The sequence below is a fragment of the Beta vulgaris genome, chromosome 7, assembly GCF_026745355.1.
Source record: "Beta vulgaris subsp. vulgaris cultivar EL10 chromosome 7, EL10.2, whole genome shotgun sequence".
In the NCBI taxonomy this organism is placed as follows: Eukaryota; Viridiplantae; Streptophyta; class Magnoliopsida; order Caryophyllales; family Amaranthaceae; genus Beta; species Beta vulgaris.
Window position 1 is genome coordinate 40068374 of NC_079208.1, and position 18065 is coordinate 40086438.

General features: G+C 33.8%; 1 protein-coding gene and 1 long non-coding RNA gene across 10 annotated transcripts in view; one reads left to right on the forward strand and one right to left on the reverse strand.

Annotated features, from left to right (window-relative positions):
* LOC104899425 (hypothetical protein) overlaps positions 1-4187 on the forward strand; it is a 15870-nt gene extending 11683 nt beyond the window's left edge. For 5 of the 9 annotated variants that reach the window (XM_048648682.2, XM_048648681.2, XM_048648686.1 and 2 more), the window contains 2 exons: positions 2169-2269; positions 3796-4187. In XM_048648682.2, the coding sequence (XP_048504639.1) occupies positions 2169-2269; positions 3796-3934 (240 nt within the window). In that variant the 3' untranslated portion in view covers positions 3935-4187. The other 4 variants (XM_048648684.2, XM_010686615.4, XM_048648683.2 and 1 more) reach the window with 3 other exon arrangements.
* A 5591-nt stretch (positions 4188-9778) lies between these two features.
* LOC104902820 (uncharacterized) lies at positions 9779-15904 on the reverse strand. Its single transcript, XR_007276521.2, has 2 exons — positions 13619-15904; positions 9779-10073 (listed from the first exon to the last, which is right to left on the reverse strand). It is a non-coding gene; the product is annotated as an uncharacterized LOC104902820 (long non-coding RNA).
* Between the last annotated feature and the right edge of the window lie 2161 nt (positions 15905-18065).

Genomic DNA, 18065 nt, shown 5'->3' on the forward strand with positions numbered 1-18065 from the left:
TATAATAATCCTTTTTCCATGTATGTTGCCAAATGAGATGCACACGTGCTGATATAAGAATAGATATATAAGGGTCTACCGTTGTACAAATCCACAATTTATTGGTTGTGATACTTTAACTTCTACCAATAAAGCAACTTAGGAGTTGATGACATTAGAAAGTAAAATAAATACAAAATGTTTTATGTTAGGTGGAAAAGGAAGAAAGAGTATGAAAGAAGCATAAAATTAATGCTTTATGACAAAGTTACTCTGTTCACCACCAATCGTTTATTAATATCGATATACTGAAAACACTGTCTACAATAACATGCAACACACAAATTTAAATTCATGCTATACACAATGTCAATGAACTATAAGTCTGTGCATCTTACAGGCGCAATAACTCGTATCCAAATATAAACTGTTGCATTCTTATAAGGTGCTGTGTCATTTGAGTTAAGGTATCGTACAATTCTGTATGATATACAGTACCGAACACTAATTTAACCACCAAACTTTATATGGTTGTGAATTGGTTGAACTTGTGTATCAGCTCCAGTTGTTGTTTAAGCTTGATCAAGGTTGGTGTAAGGCTGTGCTTTTACAAGTTTGCTTTCCTCAAAACACTAATTTCACTTTTTGAACATGATTGTTGTATTCTAAAGAATCAGTAAAGAAGAAGTTAGATCTCAGAAAGAGTAAATTAGTTAATACTCCCTTCGGTCTTTATTAGTTTACCCGTATTCCTTTTTGGGATGTCCCTTATTAGTTTTACCCATTTTTTTTAATGTGACCACTAACTTTTCATCACACATACATTCAACTTTAATATAAAATAATAGTTTCTCTTTCTTTCTATGACTTACAACATTATTTCTCCTAAACTCTGTGCAAAAGGATTGGGTAAACTAATAAAGACCGGAAGGAGTATATGGTAAAATTGTCGCGAGTTATCTTTTACAAACAACTATCTAACTTAATTTTTTTTATTAAAGCACTTTCTTAGTCGACATTGTTGTTCAATTGCTTTTTACTGTTTCGTGGTTTTTGATATCTTCAATTGCCGAGTATGGTCCACAGCCACTTCCATCTTTTTTTTCCCTACTTCCACGGTATGGACCTTATGGGCCATCATTAACTTTTGAAACTCAAGAAATTTATCAAATGATAGTTTAGTACACAATATTAGTCTAAGAAGGTAAATTATACTCCCTCTGGCTTGTTTTGTCGCGGTGTCCTAGGAGTGGCATCTCACATATTGTTACAACATGCTTCTTGACGTGAATTAACAAATTGGAAATCAGATTCACTTATCTTTGTAATTCAATACTTCGGTAAATATCCTTTAAAGTGTAAATTATACTCCTTGTGGTTTGTTTTGTTAGTCCCTTGTTCACATTGACTAATGTACACGTTCTCTGCTCCAAATTTTTCGCAAACTTGCCTTTTTTTAGTAGTTATTTAATTTATGCAACACTTTTATAAATGGAAAAAAACATATTCACACACATGGGACCACTCACACTCAACAACTTTTCTCTCCTTATTTTAACATAAATATTAACACAATACCCCACTTCCAACTCCCTCCTAAATATCCGTACCAAAGACAAGTGTTGCATTAATTTTTGGAGCGGAGAAAGTATATAAGAATTATGTATATTATTGTGTGGGATCTTGTTAGATTTGTTTTGATATGCATTTTGAGAATATATTGTTTCCTTAATCTTAACCAATACGGTATGTCCGTAATTTATGACATAGGTGTACATTGGAGACCTTGAAAAGCAAAGAGGATTAATGTGGCTTTACCTGTCAAAACCTTGTTTCGCTTTCGTTTTACAAGAGGCTCCAAACATTTACAGGGACTAAGATATGAGTCTAATCTTCTCTTATATGTAAATCAGTTGTATCAATGCATAGTTTTTAACAATGTTTTATAACGACTAATGTGTCAAAATAAATGTCTATAACGAATGTCTCAGCCCAATTTATAATCACGCTTTATGGAATGGCGGGTTATAAAAGCTATTATAAAATGGCCTTTCCATAATTGAATAGCGTTGTTCTACTATCATGTCTTGATGTGTTTGCTTGTCTATTTTAGAAAAGATAGTGTTTTACAAATCCCTTAACACCCCCCATTTTCTTTGTCCTTATATTTTGGTGTGTACTCTATGCAGGTAACCATTACCCATGGAAACGTTATCGATTTTTCTGTCTTTGGTCCTAGTGATGTTGTGCACCTCTTGCGAGCTGAGAATACTGTACCAGACATTGCTAGGTATTGCTGCTTAGTTCTCGTCTTTCATATCAACTAGAAATGGGAGTTACTTATTTCTTATTGTTTATTGGTGTCGTCTTCAAAATCTGGTTGCTTAAGAAGAATGATTAATGTGTGTAGCTATTGTGATATGTTAGCTATTAGTACACTATGGTACATCATTTATATAGGTGTTTTTTATTTTATGAAAGGGTACAGACTTATCAGGTCTATGACAACATCATCTTTTTCATTATCTTAGAAATGCTAAGTATGTGGCTCATTCCATTTACTTGTTACAATATTCTATTCATAATGTTTTAGTTCCAAGAAAAGCTTTTATTCTTTTTATGTTGGAGTGGTATGCAACAGATAAACAAGGACAAGAACAAACATTGCACTGTTAGTGATGTGCAAGTCAATATTCTTGGCTTGTTAATTGTTTTGTATGTATTAAGCTGCCACTTCTCTTGGTTTTGCAGTTTGAGAGATGCAATTGTCCTTACGTTGAGATTATTCATCATAAAGGTGTGCTTTCCCTTATAGTTTGGCTACCAATTTTGTTTGTACCTTATCTTGTATGTTTATTAGTTGCTTAAGATTATGTTGCATGAGGACCTACATTCGAGATACTTCATCCTTCTTGTGTGATCATGTTTGAGTATTTAACTAGGAAAATATTGAAGCCATATATTTGACTATTGTATGCAACTTTCTCTGCTGGCTTTGTTATCCTGCTCTGATGGCTTTATCATCCTCATTAAGCAGTTAGTCAAAATATAGGGGTTCAGGGTTGCTGGAAACTAGCTACATTTCTGTCTCTGAGTATTAGTGTTTCTGTTATATTGAGAATTTGGCTGTCCACGTAGACAACAGTTTCTAAGCGTCATGATTAATACTTCCATCTGCATTTGTATGAGATCCTCCATCCTAGATAGACTATCTTGAAATGATAGACTGTATATTCTTCCAATTGACCTTTTTGTAATATGAGGAAAAATAGGAAATGATACTGAGCCAATTAAAAATCATTCCGCGACGATAAGTTCCATGGTTAATGCCTCTATAGGCATGATGTCAGCATATCACGTAGTGTTTACTGACCGAGATGCAATTTAATCTAATCTAAATACGAGCACAATCTATCTGTTCGTGTACGGAAAGAGAATTATTAATTTTATAGTAAATACAGGGCTGTCAAAACTTGACTTCAGACAGTGTAGCTTCTTGAATTTTTGCAGTCAAATTTGACCTCAGAAGATGCATATTCAATCAATTATCCAACAAAAACTGCGTCTCTGCAATTGCAAGTGTAGCGCTGAATATATTTGACACTCGGACCATGCTATTTGCTATAGGTGGGGACTTGTTCACTGGGTGGAAGATTTGATTTATTTTCCCCATACCATAATGTACTTCTGCTTTGTCTGTGATTGATCAATGATAATCTGCTTGCAGCTTTATATGAAGTGTAAAATTTGTTTATACAAGATAAAAGTAAACTTAATGATAATTATGTTGATAATGGTTGGGCTTTTCTCAAACAGGCTATGCAGAAAGGAAAAGGAAAAAGGAGGAGGATGTTCTTTAGCAAGTGATGGTTCTGTATGCTGGAGGTTCTCTCTTTCTCTCCCCTGCTTTATTTTTTGGGTGAAACACAAGGAGATGGGGTTACAAAAGAAATAGATATACTGTATTCACTTCAGGCTAGCAGGTTATTGTGTATAACAGCGAGACAGTAGGAGAGTTCGGAAAGGATAGGTGATGTAAGTTATAGGGTATTCAGGAATCTATTCAATCAATTCAATTTTGGTGCATTTTTGTTGTCGAGTGTCCATCTTCTGTAGTGACTTAAACCTAGTTGCACTGAGGAGAAGCTAAAGCGATGTACTCTTTGCTTGTTCCTTTAAAATGTAAATGCCAGTAAATATTTACTTCATCGGTCTCCTTTAGTTGCACCATTTGCTTTTTGGTACTATTCATTAACCAATTTTGTTAAACTATTCTCACATTATTATATAAGAAAAAATATAGTCAAGTGAAGTCTTGTTAGATTAATCTTAATTAGAGGATTTCAAATATCAAATCTTTATTTTTTTTACATATATACAAATGTGAAAAAGTAAATAACGAAACCAAAAAGAAAATAGATGAAATATGTTACATGGGGGCTGTTGGTTGATTGATTCAAACTTAGTTGGAGTATTTTTAGGAATATCGTTTTTAGTGTTTTGGTTATGTATGTAGTGGAGTATTTAGTTGTTGTTAGTGGGTCAAATATAGTCGCATGAAAATAGGATATGGTGGATTATGCTTCCATCAATTTAGCTTAGTGGTTTACATTTATTCTCTATTTAAGTAGTAGTGCAAGACGTGAGTTTGTAGTTGTGCAAGTAAATAAAAATCAGTTTGTTTCTCCAATTATATACTTCTTCCGCTTTAGTATTAGTTCCAACATGGTATCAGAGCCAATCTGGGTTCGATCCTAAACCTTTAAAAGTCGTGAGTCGTATGTTTCAAAAATTGTTGTGGGTCGAGTGAGATTTGAGTCGGCAAACACAGTGAGTGTAAGTGATGGCAAACAATGGTGTTAATATATCATCTCAACCCTTCATTCCAATTTTTAAGGGTGAGAAGTATCATTTATGGAGTATTAAAATGCAAACCATGTTTCAATCCCAAGAGTTATGGGATATTGTTGAGAGCGGGAATGAAGAACCGGAGGAGCCACCAGAGGTACCCGACAAAAAGTTGTGAGTCGTTAAAAAAAAAAAAAAATGTCTGTCAGTTGTTCCAAATTTGAGTGAAAATGTTTGAGAGTGTTTTGTTATGTGCGTGTAAACAAAAAAAAAGGAGAAATGGGTGTGCTTGTTCGTTTACTGTGTCGATGGGTTCCCATTTAATGGGTTGTCGAGGTCGTGGGTATGCAAGTGGTCGTAGTTATGGTTGAGGTAGTCGTCGCGGTTAGGAAGGAGGTCGAGGCCGAGGTCGTGAAGAAAATCGAGATCGTAGTAAATTATGTTCAAAAGGTCGAAGAAGAACTCTTCTAAAGTCGAGTGTCGCAGTTGTGCCGTGAAGTCGTGGTTGTGTTCATGGTTGTGTTACTTGTATCTTGGTAGTTCGTAGTCGAGTTAAGTAAGTTTGAATCAAGGGGGTGTGTTGGTTGTTTGTTCAAACTTAGGGTGCGTTCTGTTCAACTTAAAAAATTAAGTTTCAGGTCCAATAAGTTCAGATAAGTTGCAATAAGGTCTAATAAGGGCAATAAGTTCCAATAAGGTCTAATAAGGTCCAATAAGTTCCAATCAGGTGCAATAAGTTCCAATCAGGTGCAATAAGTTTCAATCAGGTCTAATAAGGTCCAATAAGTTCCAATCAGGTCTAATAAGGTCCAAATAGTCAATGTTTAATAAACATTTGTATTATTGTTTATTATTTTGTTATTCATAGTTTCATATCACTATTAGCTGATTATGTATTATTAGAATTTAATTAAAGTACCACAATGATTATATAGTATTATACTTGTATTAGTGTCTATTATTTTATTACTTATTTGTATTATGTCTATTATTTTATTATTTATTTATATTATGTCTATTATTTTATTATTCATATTACTATTAGCTGATTATGTTATTATTATAATTTTTTATATATTAAAGTACCACAATGTATAGTATTATACTTGTATTATTGTCTATTATTTGATTATTCATATTGCTATTAAATAATATTATAATCATGGTCAAATAATTAAGGTTAACAATAATAATAATAATAATTATAATTACAATATTTTGCAATCCGTCTTTAAATAACTAGAGATAACATGTTTTCGTTACTAATAACAATGAAAGATATAAAATTTTGATTTTCTACTAGTGTCTTATAAAACCAAAACAAAACTATTAGATATATTAGTGGTGAAAGTTATGTATAGGCAAATATATAAATAGTAAATTTTTTTGTTAAATAATTAACATAAGAGATAATTAATAATTGTTATTTTTTAAAGGACGAATTATAATAATTATTACTCCATAAAAAATTTTGAGAGGTAGTATTTACGTTAGTGGTAATATTTATGTTATTCATGGTCAATGTTTTTGTCTAATAAGGTCAAATAAGTTTCAATCAGGTCCAATAAGGTCTAATAAGTTTCAATCAGGTCCAATAAGGTCTAATAAGTTTCAATCAGGGCCAGTAAGGTCTAATAAGTTTCAATAAGGTCAATAAGTTCCAATAAGGTCCAATAAGTTTCAATCATGTCCAATCAGGTCCAATAAGTTGAATCAGGTCCAATCAGGTTTAATAAGTTCCAATAAGTTCAGTTCAGGTTCAATAAGTTCAGTTCAGATAAGTTCCAATAAGTTCAGGTCCAATAAGTTGAATAGAACGCACCCTTAGTTGGAGTATTTTTAGGAATATCGTTTTTAGTGTTTTGGTTATGTATGTAGTGGAGTATTTAGTTGTTGTTAGTGGGTCAAATATAGTCGCATGAAAATAGGATATGGTGGATTATGCTTCCATCAATTTAGCTTAGTGGTTTATCATTTATTCTCTATTTAAGTAGTAGTGCAAGACGTGAGTTTGTAGTTGTGCAAGCAAATAAAAATCAGTTTGTTTCTCCAATTATATACTTCTTCCGCTTTAGTATTAGTTCCAACAGGGGCAATCTTTTGATGTCTTTGTTTTGCGGAGGATGACAAGAAAATAGGGACGCGCGAAGGATGAACTTGGAGTGCTATTGAGCTTTTTTTAGAAGCATGCATATTGCATGACCGTATGTTGAAAGAATGACAATTTTTTTATTCTTTCCTTGTCATTGGTTGCTGAACTTGGGACGGTGAAATCTAGGTGAATTGAACATTTTAATATGTAAACACAATCTCATAGTAAAGTAACTTCAGCATAATCAGTCGAAGATGTGGCATTAGTTATGGGGCTAAGATTTGTTGGATCTCACAATGATCAATGATGACTACTTCGAATTCAGATTGGATCTTTTCATTGGATCGAGTTGGACTTGAATTGGATTGTCTTTCTTACATTCTAAAAGCTTACAATTAAAAAATATGACAATCATGTTTTTTGGTTTTGAAAATCTTGTCTTTAATGTTAGAGTAGACTGAAATATGATTTTGACAATAATTTCCCAGAATTTTTTGAATCAATAGATTTCTGGAGGAGAAATGGAAAAGAGGTCCAAAATATTTTGATTTATTACATTTTTGAAAGTATATTTTAAGGTGCGATATCTAGTAATCTAATTTGAATTGATGAATATTAAAATTTGAATTTCTAGAATATAATTTTCTATAATAAAATAAAAAAATACTATACTATTTATTCAATAAAAAAAGACCCTTTCCTTTCGGGCGACGAAGTATTTCTTTTTCTCTTTTCTTTGAGTTAAATTTAAAAGAGAAAAATTTGTTGAATGAAATCTAAAATATAGTATATTAAGAGAAATAAGTACATAATAATTTTTAAAAAAGAAAACAACTACCTTATATGGAGTTTCCATTAACGTTGAAATATGTCAATGAATTCGTTGATAACACTAGAACTGCTTGTGCTTTTCTTCCTTTTGTCATCTTAACTTCGTCTCAAGCCAAAATTCTCTCGTACACTAGATACTGGGCTCTCACTTCTGATTCTCTAACAAACATCCTCAAGTGTGAATACCAAATTAAGCATATAATTTTAGAGTTGGACTCTTTTCCCCTAGTTATGGATTTTTCTATTAGGTTTTTTCTAAGGTTTTGTAGATGAGAAAACTCTTCTTATGAGTTAGCGGTGGACATTCAAGGGGGAGGGTTGAGATAAAAGAGAATGTCTACTAGTGTCATGGACTTTTACCCTGACATGTATTTAATGCATGTTGGGAAAATTTCTCTTGTACACCTCATTTGTTGAACTTACGCATATATAAACAATAAAACTTTTGCCTATAAATACCATCATTGTAAGGTAATTTTGTGCATTCAAGTATAACAACATTCTACTAATATATTTATACCAGTGTTTTCTCTTTATCATATATTTCTCACAACAAAATTTATGTTTCCCGGCTTTAAAAATCTTGTCTTTAATGTTAGGGAAGACTAGAGCATGATTTGAGTTAAATTTAAAAAAGGAAAATTTATATACTTCCTTCGTCCCAGTATACTCTTTACATTTTTCTTTTTATCTATTCGAGAATACTATTTACATTTTTATTTTGGAATATGACCCACTATTATTTTAATCATTTTACCTTTTAACTATTGGCCCACGCACTCCTCCGAATAAAATAATAAAATAAAGGGAAATTCTACATGGTAACCTTGTACTTTGCACTTTTCTATTTGGTGGCAGGGCCAAAAAAGATTTATACCAAATGACCACCAACTTTAGCTAATTACACAAAGTGACCTAATTCCACTAAAAATCTGGCTAACCCTTCATTCATAAGGTTATTACTAACCTCCCTTTAGTTAATTATATTTTTAAAACCCATCTTCCTCCTCCTCCATCATGCTCCACCACTGCTCCACCACTTTACGACCGAAACTGAAGTTCTGTTTCCAAAGTAAATCATAAGGTAGCCAAGATTCATATTGAATACTCAATATATGTTCTTATTTCTGCTAGATTAAAAATGAGGATGATCTTCCCTTTACATCAAATATTAAAAAATTTACAATCAACACATATATATCCAAAAGGTGTTGTCAAGCAACATGTCGTTCACGTAGAGCTCTTCGTCTCGTTCAAGCGATTTTACTGTATATCTACAGATTACATATTCATTATGAGATATTCACTATATGAGCCTATTTGGGATTGTCGTGTTTGGGACTGTTGTGGTTGGGTTGCGGTCCCTGATTGGGGCTTGGCGGTGGTGGAATATGGTGGAGGAGGAGGATGGGTGGGACTAGGGGTGTTAACGAGCCGAACCGAGACCGAACATACCCAGGCTCGGCTCGGCTCGAGAATGAATGAGTTCGAGCTCGGCTCGGCTCGAAGCTCGTCGAGCCTAAAAAATTTAAGCTCGGCTCGAGCTCGAAACGAACAAAACCAGGCTCGGCTCGGCTCGAAGCTCGGCTCGAAACTCGGCTCGAAGCTTGGCTCGTGAAATTAAAATTTTAAAAATTGAAAGAAAATTTAGCTTAACATTATCCAAGACTTTAGATATAGCCCAATGTTTTGCCAAACTTTTTATAAGTATGGATGTCTGGCTAATATTCATTAAATAATGCAAGCCCAACAACCATACATTCTACTCCTATCTATACCCCATATATAATACAAGAGGTCCCTTATTACTCTTGCTTTCTCCCCGATGTGGGACTTTTAAAATCCCAACAAAGGAACTCACTTAGGCTCTATAGTGAGCAGCGAAAAAAAGAAAAAAGGGGTGCTTTAGATTTTTCTATCATGCGCCTTTTATAGTTGGAGATATGAAGTTTTGGTTTTGCCTCACCTGAAATAGCCCGCACTTCCGAGTTGCTAACTAATCACAATTAAGATACACAAAACATAATCAACACTTAATAGCCTCGAATTAATTATTTACTCGCAGCGGAATAAAATCTTCAATACACGATCCTGGACCTGTGGGTCAGGGCCCACAACACATCCTCAATAACCAATAACATATTACAATAATACCTTGCTCGACTTCTAAAGCACTATAATAATTTCTTCACAAATAAGGTTATATAACCCTAATACAAACTCTGAACCATTACATCTCACATTAACCTTGATACCTAAATTCTTTCTTTACTCCATTCCGAGTTTTCCACGCACGAACCTGCAAGATCACTAACAATGAACTCTGCCCCCACCAGGACAGGTTCCAAGAACAAAATCAGAAAAACTGAGTACACACACTGTCCAACCAGAAATTCATTTTAGTGGCTTAAAATATAGTTGTGCGGTTTATTATTAATCAAGTGGAACATTCCCAAACTTCAAAAATACTTAAAATCAAATAGTTAGAAATACATAAGCTCATCCCAAAACCTCATTTTGGTGGCTTAAGACCATTCGTATACAATTCATGCTAGAAATTCGGCATGTTTCACAAGTAAAGTACTTGCTTAAAAATTTCAGGATTTCATCCTTGCACAATCGTATTAACGTAAGAATTTTTATCATGAAGATCACCAATTAGATCATTCAAAACCCTTGGGTCTATAGCATTTAATTTTATTGGGTAAAGCGAGCACGAATAGAGAGGGGTTCCTTACTCAAGGAGCCGACTGTCTCTAAGCTAATGGAGGTCGTCACCCCACCGTTTAAATATTTGTGCTTGCAAGCCTTAACCAGGACATGTCCCATTTTTATTATCTGCTGGACTTCACCCACCCAGCGAGGGTTCGAAAGGAGATCACCCATCCTCCAAGGGTTGTTGTTCATACCGTACCTTATTTGGTATCGGCCTTTACCCACTTGTATCCATAGTTTATTTACATAAATAGTTTAAATGCACAGTTTATCAATACCACACGTGTTTCAAAGAACACATATTTATCCATGAAGAGGAAAAATAATCACCACTACTATGGTGTTGCTAATCATTGCAAGACTTGGATCTTCTTTTGAAATCTTTTGTTTTACGTTAACAATTTCACATATTAGTTACGTGTAAAGATATAAGGATATAATCTTGTACAAGTCGTATAGGCACTTAGTGTGCTCATTTAAACTTTATCAAAAGGGGTGAGTTAACAAGAACATTTGGAACTTTTGACAAAATAATTACAGCAAAAATACTGAACTTAAAATGAACATAACCTCAATAACCTTTGGATCATGACTACTCAAAGGAACAATACCCGCTCCATAACACATATTGAGCATCTCGCTCATAAATTTCTGTTTACTTTCCCCATAAAACAATCGCTAAATCATAATGCTTATTTTCCCAATAACACAAACTTATATCTTTCAAACTTATTAACTCTTGTTCTTAATTCGTATCGCATACTCAATTCCAAAGTGTATCAACGACTTAAACCTCCGTCCGTAAATTAATAAAACAAAAAGTTGAAATGTAATTAACATATCCAAAATACCTGAACCTCAATAATCTTATAATAACACAAACTCGAATATCAAATAATCTCACTTACCTCAAATATTCCTTTCAAGGAAGTAATATACATAAAACGTATTCAAAATCAAATGTCTCTCCGCAGATCCCATAACATAATCAAAATGTAAAATATGTTCTCAAAGACTCATAAGATAATTAACTATTATGAGACCCAATTCTAAGCTCGTGCGATTAATTGTAATGTTTTACTTGTAGACTATAAGTATCCTCTAACATGATTTGGCAATTCCCTTCATCATAATAGTTTCTCTTTGTACCTGGACTTCCGTCTTTAACTTATAGCATCTAAACTATATCATTCCAAAATTCTCATGATATGAATTTTCCCCTTAAAGGTTTTCTTATTCCCAATACATGAACTTTCATTGCCAGAATATAACCTTATTACATTTCATAAATCACCCACAATTACTATGCAAGTCAAAATATCTCACTCCATTCCAATACTCAACTCGTTGTCCTCATCCTTCTTAAATTTATAATTCACAACCATACGTCCCCATGTATTTGTACTGAAAGCTCATATTAGCCTTAACACCATACGCTTAGTATTGTCATTATATAACTTTAATTACCATGCTCTCTATTATCTAGATTTATATTTTTTCTTTCCCAATATCCATTTACATAATCTTACTTATCTTACTAGAAAATTATACCTTTAAACTTTCTTACTTAATCCAATTCCAGATATGACCTTTCATAACTTAAATACTGTAAGTTAACTTCTCTATTTCATATTCTTTTAAACCACCACCCATATCTTGATCCTTTATTTCTCTAATATGACCTTCACATTTCAGATCTTACTCCTCAATATTTAATATTTCGTCTCAATACTTATTTTGGTTATAACATCTCTTGGACTCAAAAAGCTATTGTAACCACTCTATTAACCCTTAGATTAATGTTGAACTTCCAAAATTCACTTCCAAATAATTAGATATCTAACTTGACTTTTTACATAACATTTTATACTCTTCCCACTTCCCATTTCCTATTTTTACTTCTCCAATTAGAAAATAAGACTCCTAAGCTCTTTTGCACTCCTCATTGATACCCATAATAGAAGTTTTCCAAACTCAGTTATCACCTTCCCTCGACTTAGTCAACATAACTCAAATTTAGTGTCTGATACTTCCCAAAACCATCACTCCAGCCCTTTTATATCGATATCACTATTACAAAACTCATTTATTTAACTCTATGTTACAACTTTGAGTGTTTCTCATTTCCTATATATATATATATATACCTTCCAATATATATACTTTTATAGTCGTCTGATCTTTAAGAACCATATAATTTTTATATCGACAACTACCCATTAATTGACGTTGGCACTCCAAAACTTACACAATCACCCAACTCCACTTTTCAAATAATAACTAACATTCTCAAACATAATTCTTCGATCTACTAATTTGTCCCACAACTACTTTGACATAACTTTTCAATATTACAAAACTCAAATTCCTCAAATAGTCCTTGTTGCTATCCTTCTATGACATAATGTAACCTTTTTAATCTGAACTTATTCTCCTTATAATAATAGTTCATACTATTCTAGTTCATAGTTTACTACATGTATATTTCCGTACTCAAAAATAGTCCTCCAAACTCATGTTATAGCGTACTCTGAAATTACAACCACAACTCCAAACCCATATCTTCCAACCTCTAATGCATGTATTTCGAAATGGGTAATCAAACATCATAATTGATTTCTTAAAAATTCATACACGAAACTTGAACAAGAATTAATGTTACCAAGATGTGATACCGAGGTTCTCAACAACTTACAGGTATTATGTTCTTATAAAGTTTATACATTTATAACCATATATAAAACGAACTCTTTTCTGAAATTAATTGAGCTTCATAACCTTATCCATTCCCCTAATATAACTCACTGAACTCATAGAATCAAACTTATAACTATTGAAAATATAGTGAAACTCTCATTTAGAACCAAATGTACATGCCTTATTCATATCACAAAACTGGTTCATCAAACAAATTTATACTATTGAGTCTCAAAACAACATAACTTATAGCCAATAGAACTTAACATGCGATTTAGTTCTACCTTTGTCTTAAAACTCATAAACATGTATTTCAGAAACCATATAGTACACAAATCACATTTTTAATACAACATAAGTTTAACTTATGAAAACATATCAAGATCAACTTATATAGTTTATATGATCAATCGAAATATCAATAATATATTGAAAAGTGGAAGAACATGTGTGTACCTCTTTCATTTTCCCCAAAGAATGCTCAATTCCATAATAATCTTCAAGATTCCAACATTTCCAAATTCTTTATCAATCTCCAACAATCACCTCACAACAATATGAACAACAATTAACATCCTTACTACCAATTAGATAAAGAAATTAACTTTCTCATACCTTCTAACCTCTCGTGAACGACCCACACTCCTTATTTACAAACCATTCTACTAATCCACTTCACTATATCAATCTCTAACTCCAATTAACCTCATTCTAATTCACAGATAGAGGATACTATTAAACAACATGGCTTATTGAAATTTGATTTCATAAACTAACTTAAGAAATATAAATACAAATTATAAGCCTCAATCCAACCCATTAAATAAATAGGAAAGATTTAATCTTTAAGTTGAACAAACTTTTAACTTTTATCATAACTATATATGCTAATCAATAACAAAATTTCGAACCAAGTTTATTTCTAAAATCATAATATAAAATCCAATTGCACCACACTTGAATCGGAATCAAAGGAGATGAGGAATTAAGAAAAATTAGCTTATACCTTCATATGGAAAGGAATACCAACAATGGCAGCAACAAGGCAACAAGTTAGCAATGACAACATGGCAAACAAGCCAACCACAACAGCAGCGCAACACAAGGTACAGCAGCAGTGCTGAACTTGTGTGAGGCGTAACTCTTAGTTCCGAACTCCGAATTGAGCGATTTTTGTGCCCAAATTTATTAGCTCGAAGTGATATACAACTTTCATTCAGCAACAAAGAGCAAAATTGGACTGCATGTTGTAGATAATTGAGGAAACAGATTGTCGGAATAAAAACATAGGAGAGAGAAATGGAGATAGGAACACCAAACTTACAAAGACCATAACTCATAGCTCCGAACTCCAAATCAAGTGATTTTTGGGTCTAAATTCAATAACTTTTCGAGATCTACAACTTTGATTCAATAAGTTTTGGCAAATTCCGACTCCAAAATGCAGAAATTGAGCATGCACAGTACGGGGTATAAAATCAGAGGAGAGAGAAAATTATTGTTTGGGGTTTTTATTTTGGGTTTGGGGTTTCTCCCAATTCTCAAACACTTGGGTAATTAAACTGAAATATTGAAGAGAACAATTAATTTATGGGAACATACACTTTGGCATTTGATTGAAATTTTTATGAAGAAGAGAGAGTGATGCTTTAGCATCTAGAGTAGATGACATGAGTGAGGAGAGATAAATTGTAATTAAAAACGGGTTGCCCTTTATTTCAAAGCTTAAACTTCAACTCAATATCTCTATTATATAAAATCCATACTAACTTATTTGTGCTTGGAACTTACTTTAGACGATAAATAATAATTCTCAAAGTAATTTCTTTACTAATATGAACATAGCTAACTTTGACTAAAACGTGTCTGAAAATATAAGCTATTATACTTATCAAATCTCATTTATAAAGTCGTTATTAAACCTGCTTAAAATATAGGCTATTACATCACCGATGTGGGACTTATAAACCTTAGCTAAATAAGCTCAACATTATGTTTTGTCAAACTCTAATAATTATGGATGTTAGGCTAATTTTCATTAAATATGACAAGCCCAAAAACCATCCATTGTACTCCCATCTATGCATGCCCATATAATACAAAAGGTCCTTTGTTACTCTTGCTTCCTCCCCAATGTGGGACTTTCAAAATCCCAACAAAGGAACCCACTTAGGCTCTACAACGGGCACCAAGAAGAGATGGGTGTAGTTGTTTTCCATATCATGCACATTTTATATTTGGAGATGTAAAATTTTGCTTTTGTCTCACCGATGTGGGACTTATAAAACTTAACTAAATAATTCACAAACACTGTGCATTATTCCTCATATTCCCAATATGGGTAGAAGAAAGGTGATAGAATTATATATAATAAAAGAATTAATTTTATGCTAATCCAAGTTTCTAGGCTTTGCATATTTATTGATTGTCCAACATTATAAAATAAGACAAATCAAACAAGAATTATAATGAACTTAAAGGGTAATAAGATTATATAGGGAAAACAAAGTTGGTGTTTACTTTTTCTATCGATGTAGGACAATACTTTTTTACATAAAGCCTATCTTAAAACATTTTACGAACATGTTTGCGAACTTTCGAGCCGAACTCTACTAGGCTCAGGCTCGGCTCGCTAAGGTCACGAGCCGATCTCGAACTCGAGTCGAGCCCTCCCGAGCCGAGCTTTGACCGAGCTTTGACCGAGCCGAGCTCGAACAGTTTGCGAGCCACCCTGGCTCATTAACACCCCTAGGTGGGACTTGGAGGGTTTTTAAAAGATAATTAACTAGGAGGTAGGTTAGTAATTTTCTTTTAGTTGGGTGTTGGCCATATTTTAAGTTGAATAAGGTCATTATGTATAATATGCTAAAGTATGATGTCATTTAGTATAAATCTTCTTTTGCCCCGCCACCAAATAAAAAAGTGCAAAGTAGGAGGCCACCACGTAGAATTTCTCAAAATAAAATAAAATAATACTACTTTTACTAATTACTAACCAACTCTAACCATGTCCCACATTCTCTCTCCTTAAAATAAAATAATACTACTTTTACTAATTACTAACTCCTATCACATCTACTTTCCAATAGAATAACAACTAGTATTACATGCACGCAATGCGTGCAATAACGTATGATAACAAAATGAAGTAGAAAATAAAATTAAGGGAAAATTCCTCAGGTACCCCTGAGGTTTGGCATAATTCCCAAATTACCCCCCACATTTGGGGAATTCCTCAGATACCCCTGAGGTTTGTGTTTGGACTCAAGATACCCTTACTATGGACGGAATCCTAACGTCGTCTGGTTTTCCTTCTCTCTCTCACTAATTTTCTCTCTCCTCCCATTCTGCCACCTACTCCCAAACCCCTCTCCCTCACTTCGGCGCCGGCGACCCTATCCCATCCCTTCCCCATTCCCGATCCCCTTACCCTCGACGTTGGCGCCGACCAGAATAGCAAAACATCAGCCTAGGGTGGTTTCGAGGGCGGGTTAAGGGGTTTGGGGGAGGCGTATCTGGGTGGGGAAGGGGAGGGGTCGACTCACGATGGGAGACACAGAAGGGGTGTCATTTCCGATAGGAGGAAAGGGGGGAGGGGGTGGTGTCGGGGTGGGTGGGGTGGGGGAATCGAGAATGGGGAAAGGGAGGGCTAGGGTGGAGTGTCGAGGGTGGGGGAAAGGGAGAGGGTGGGGTCGTTGGGGGGTGCTGTTGTTCTGGCCGGCGAAGGGAAGAGGGTGGGTTCGCCGGGGGTGCTGCTGTTCTGGTCGGCAAAGGGAAGAGGGTAGGGTCGCCGGCGACGAAGTGGGTGGTGGTCGCCGGCTGTTGGCCGCCGGCTGGAGGAGGGGGTTGGCAGTGGGTGAGGGAATGGGAGGAGAGAGAGATGAATAACCTAACGGTGTTAGGGTTCAATCCATAGTAAGGGTATTTTGAGCGCAAACTCAAACCTCAGGGGTATTTGAGGAATTCCCCAAATGTGGGAGGTAATTTGGGAATTACGTCAAACCTCAGGGGTACATGAGGAATTTTCCCTAAAATTAATTGGGTAGAAAAATTGTCTTTATATGTCATTTTCTCAAAGAACTGATGTTCAATTTAAATGTCCTAAATTTCCCCCTCTTTTTTCATTCAAATGAAACAGTTAGTTATCCTCAATTTTTTTTTTCTTTTTCTACTTTTTGGTATCCCCATATGCTCCTTTATAATAGAGACTAGTTTTGAAGCCCGTGCGTTGCACGGGTTGTTTTTTATAATTTTTTTTTTTGTAAGTTTTTGTTAACATTATTGATTTTGTATTACCTTTACTTTATGTTAATAAAATCATCATTAATTATTCATCAAATTGCCTCATAAAATTGCGCTTACTTTATTAAGGATTTACTTATCCCCTACACTTGTTAATTAAAGGAGTACCTCTATGCTAAACTATATATTTTTTTTTTCATTTTCTTAATTTCATGCCCAAACCCATTATTGTAGTAGAAAAAGAATTGATAAAATATTTGTCATTATACCCTTATTTTTAGATTATCTTTAATCTCTTTAATTATTTATTAATAAAATTTATAAAAAGTTGATATAAAGTTAGTATTGCAATGGTTGTTTCAATCTCTAATAAGTGAACGCATATTGACCGGTATTGTCAACTAACATATTAGTATATCAATATAATAAAAGTTTAAAAATAAAATAAAGTAGATATGAGTTGCCACAAATGCAAAGAAGCTGTCAAGTTGACAATGTTGGCTACTTTAGTAGATTTGCAGCAGTTCATTAGATGTTATCGTATGGTTTAGGCAAATCTCAAGAATCAGGTTTTTTATTTTATTTTGTGATTTTATATGTGAATCATAGCCGTAGAGTGAATATATAGTATAGTAGTACTTATAATAGATTCCTAGTTATA